Source organism: Triticum aestivum, chromosome 6A (genome assembly GCF_018294505.1).
Source record: "Triticum aestivum cultivar Chinese Spring chromosome 6A, IWGSC CS RefSeq v2.1, whole genome shotgun sequence".
NCBI classification, from domain to species: domain Eukaryota; kingdom Viridiplantae; phylum Streptophyta; class Magnoliopsida; order Poales; family Poaceae; genus Triticum; species Triticum aestivum.
The window spans coordinates 251,193,454-251,197,135 of record NC_057809.1 but is presented as its reverse complement, the minus strand read 5'-3'; the positions used below and the strand labels follow the sequence as shown (position 1 = coordinate 251,197,135).

The following is a 3,682-nucleotide window of genomic DNA, read 5'->3' as shown; positions in this document are numbered from 1 at the left end:
CTTGTCCATCACATCATTCTCCTAATGATGTGATCCCGTTATCAATGACATCCAATGTCCATGGTAAGGAAACCGTAACCATCTATTGATCAACTGCTAGTCAACTAGAGGCTCACTAGGGACATGTTGTGGTCTATGTATTCACACATGTATTACGATTTTCGGATAACACAATTATAGCATGAACAATAGACAATTATCATGAACAAGGAAATATAATAATAACCATTTTATTATTGCCTCTAGGGCATATTTCCAACACTTAAATAGTCTTGATCTCACGAGTGTGAGATTGCTGAGTCCTCGTGATGCACAGATACTTCCAAACAGTTGCGGGTGCCGATGATACAAGTGCAGGTGATGCTACCGAGCTCAAGTGGGAGCTCGATGAAGATCTTGATCGTTGTTATATGTCTTTTTCGGCTGATCATTAGTGGTGCCCAGTTGGGATGATTGGGGATCTAACATTTGGGTATGTTGTTGGTTTGTTGCATTCATCATTGCATCATGTTTTCCGAGTTTCGTCATGTGAGTTGTTGGTTTGTTGCATTCATCATTGCATCATGCCGTCATGCCATCATGCCCATTTCACTTGTTATGCCATGTGTTGCATTGTACCCCTTGTTTCCTCTCTCAACCTATCAATGCACTATCACCTCCTCCACTCTTCTTCTTTCTTTCTTTTTTTGGCAAGTGACATTTTTATTCCTCCATAAATGTTTAATATTTTTTCTATCTATTTTAGACCATGTCCTCAACCCCTCTGCCAAATCTGATCCCATTTGGGACTTGTTTTGGTTGGATTAAAAAATGGCTCAAGTTTGAATTTAAACATGAATTATTTTTCTATCCTTCAAAATGCCCAGACCATTTTATTAAAATCCTTCATAAATCCAGGACCTCAGATTTATCCTTATATCATTCTACTTATCTGCCAAACCCTCTGAGCATTTCTTCCAATGTTCTATTCATATTGTATATGGATAAGAAGAAGAAATATGAGGGAGAGAGAGAAGCCCAGTTGGCCACTTGGGCCTTAGAGCCAGGCCGGCCTGCTTCCCCACTTTCCCACCAAGGCCAGCTGACCCCCTCCTATCCTTTCCCCACGGCCCAGCCCGCACCGGCTCTAACCCTAGCGACTACTAGGCCCGACCGAACCCTCGCTCTCTCCCTCACCTTCGCTCTCTAGCGCCGCCAGAGCCTCTGGCTCGATCCCCTCCTCCCTCAGTGCCATCTCTCCCTCGATCCCATCTCTCTCTCTCTCGCATCCTCTCCTGCACCTCGTCCCCAACCACCCAGGCCGGAGCTCCCGCTACTGCGCCTTGGACAGGAGGTCCCTCATGGAGGCCTGCCTCCCTTGCAGCGCCCTCTCCTCCGTTCCGCTGCTCCGCCTCCCTTGCCATGGCGCCCCATCGGCCGGCGAGCCCAAGCCTGCCGTCGCGCCCGACCGAGTCTCCTCCCTCTACTCTACCTCGCCTCCGCGCAGCCGTCCTCCATGGCCGCTGTCGGCCAAGCTCAAAGGTCCGCCTCTCCTCCTGCTGCTGCTCAGCTCCCTCCGACGCCTTGCCTCGGCTCCATCCTCCCGCGTGCCCTGCTGGGCGCGTGTGTGCCCGCGTCCAGTGCCTCCCGCTCGTTCGGCCACGGCCTCCTCGACCACGATCCTCTCCATGCGCCGCCGAGGTCTCGCCTCCTCCCTGTGGCATCGCGCACCCGAAGTCCAGGGCCTCTCCAGCCTCCAGAAGCTCTGCTTCCCTTTCTCCATGCCAAGTCTGATGCTGAACCCACTTCGTCTTGCTGCTGCTTCGCCTTTCGACCTCCTGTTGCTGCAGGACCCTCCTCATCGTGCACCGTCGCGGTTCGGTTTCTTCTCTCTCAAGGTCGAAGGATGCCAAGTATCAAGATGTCGAAGACCCGGCAAGTTCATCTACGGGCATGTGCGGCTATCTTCACCAAAGACCTGTGTACGCTTACACAACGAACCTTGGAGTTCCACGAGAGACTAAGTACTCCGATGACATGTGTACCAGTACGCCCGAAGACCTTGGATGCACCAAGTTCCACTACCGCCGACTAGTACGACTACCGCCGCAAAAACGAGACCGTCAAGACTGGACCGACAAGTACCCCGAGAACGTCGGTACCTCTACCGTCGACGTGCTTTTCGTTAAGTCCCTCTACGAAAATGTGTCCCACTACCACCGCCCGAACGTCTACGAAACATGTACCATGACCGTCGCCGAAGACCCCATGGACGTCAAGTTTCGTGTCGTGACCCCGAACATCGACAGACATGAACCACTACTTCCCTTGACCACCCGTGAACGACTACTTCCTCTATGAACCGATCCGCTTCGAAATGCACACTTCGAAGGTATAACCCCGAGACGACCGTCCGAGAATGATTGCATATTTTGTATGAGTTGCACCCGTTGTGTGCACCGTGTCCGTAGTGTCTCTCGCTTCCATGCTGTCGACACTTGGGACACCCGGTTACCGGGAGGACGCCACCTTCTATCGCATGTCACGCTCCCGTCACTTTTTCTTTTGCACCGGTATCCCCGTGAGCTACCGGATCATCGGAATGTTGTTGTGGCATCATTTCCGTTTCGCCGTCGTGGCACCATTCCCGTCGTTGTTGCCGTGGCACCCTTTCGTTCCGCCATGGTGACCAAATGCTTCATATCATGCTCTTATATACATTTTCATAAAATTGCATAAACTTGAACATGGCATCCGCATCATGTTAATAACATTTAAAATGTTTAAAATTGTTGTTGTGTTAAATTGTTAATGCATATGGGGATTTACCGAAATTGTTGTTTGATGTTTCCGGCCCCATTTAAATTGCTTAGATAGTGTAGTTTAATTGTGTTTCACCTCTTGCCATGTTTAACAACATTTAATATTGTTGGGTACATAAACGAGAGTGAACTAAATAATCGAATGTGGTGTTTCGTCAATATGCAACTCGTTGCATATTGAGCTCCACTTAACTTGTAGTGTTGTTTGTTGCATATTGCCATGCCATACCTCAGTAAACCGGACATGCATCATACTTGTTTGCGCATCATGCCATGTCTATGTGATGGTTGTTTACTATGTTGCTTACTTCTTTCCAGGTTGCTCCTCTCATTAGCTTCGGTTCCGTTCCGGGGTTGCGAGGATTCCTTCGACTACGTCTGTTTGTCTTCTTCATGGACTCATTCTTCTTCCTTGCGGGATCTCAGGCAAGATGACCATACCCTCGAAATCACTTCTATCTTTGCTTGCTAGTTGTTCGCTCTATCGCTATGGCGCGATACCTACCATTTGCTATCTCATGCCTCCCAAATTGCCATGTCAAGCCTCTACCCCACCTTTCCTAGCAACCGCTTTTGCTCAGCACCTCTTATAGCGTTGCTAGTTGCAGGTGAAGATGAAGTTTGTTCCTTGTTGGAACATGGATATGTTTGGGATATCACAATATATCTTATATACTTTAATGCATCTATATACTTGGTAAAGGGTGGAAGGCTCGGCCTTATGCCTGGTGTTTTGTTCCACTCTTGCCACCCTAGTTTCTGTCATACCGGTGTTATGTTACTTGATTTTGCGTTCCTTACACGGTTGGGTGTTATGGGAACCCCTTGACAGTTCGCTTTGAATAAAACTCCTCCAGCAAGGCCCAACCTTGGTTTGACAT

At 48.9% G+C, this 3,682-nt stretch overlaps 1 protein-coding gene across 1 annotated transcript; it reads left to right on the top strand.

Annotated features, from left to right (window-relative positions):
* The first annotated feature begins 1,189 nt into the window (after window positions 1–1,189).
* LOC123130588 (uncharacterized) lies at window positions 1,190–2,591 on the top strand. Its single transcript, XM_044550452.1, has 2 exons — window positions 1,190–1,680; window positions 1,830–2,591. Exons 1-2 carry the CDS (start codon window positions 1,496–1,498, stop codon window positions 2,338–2,340), a joined length of 696 nt encoding a protein of 231 aa, XP_044406387.1. The 5' UTR covers window positions 1,190–1,495; the 3' UTR covers window positions 2,341–2,591.
* Window positions 2,592–3,682: the final 1,091 nt, after the last annotated feature.

Coding starts and splice junctions, on each gene's coding strand:
- LOC123130588 (XM_044550452.1), top strand. CDS start 1,496: ATGGCCGCTGTCGGCCAAGCTCAAAGGTCCGCCTCTCCTCCTGCTGCT. Junction 1,681..1,829: donor CCTCTCCATGCGCCGCCGAG/GTCTCGCCTCCT, acceptor CTGTTGCTGCAG/GACCCTCCTCATCGTGCACC.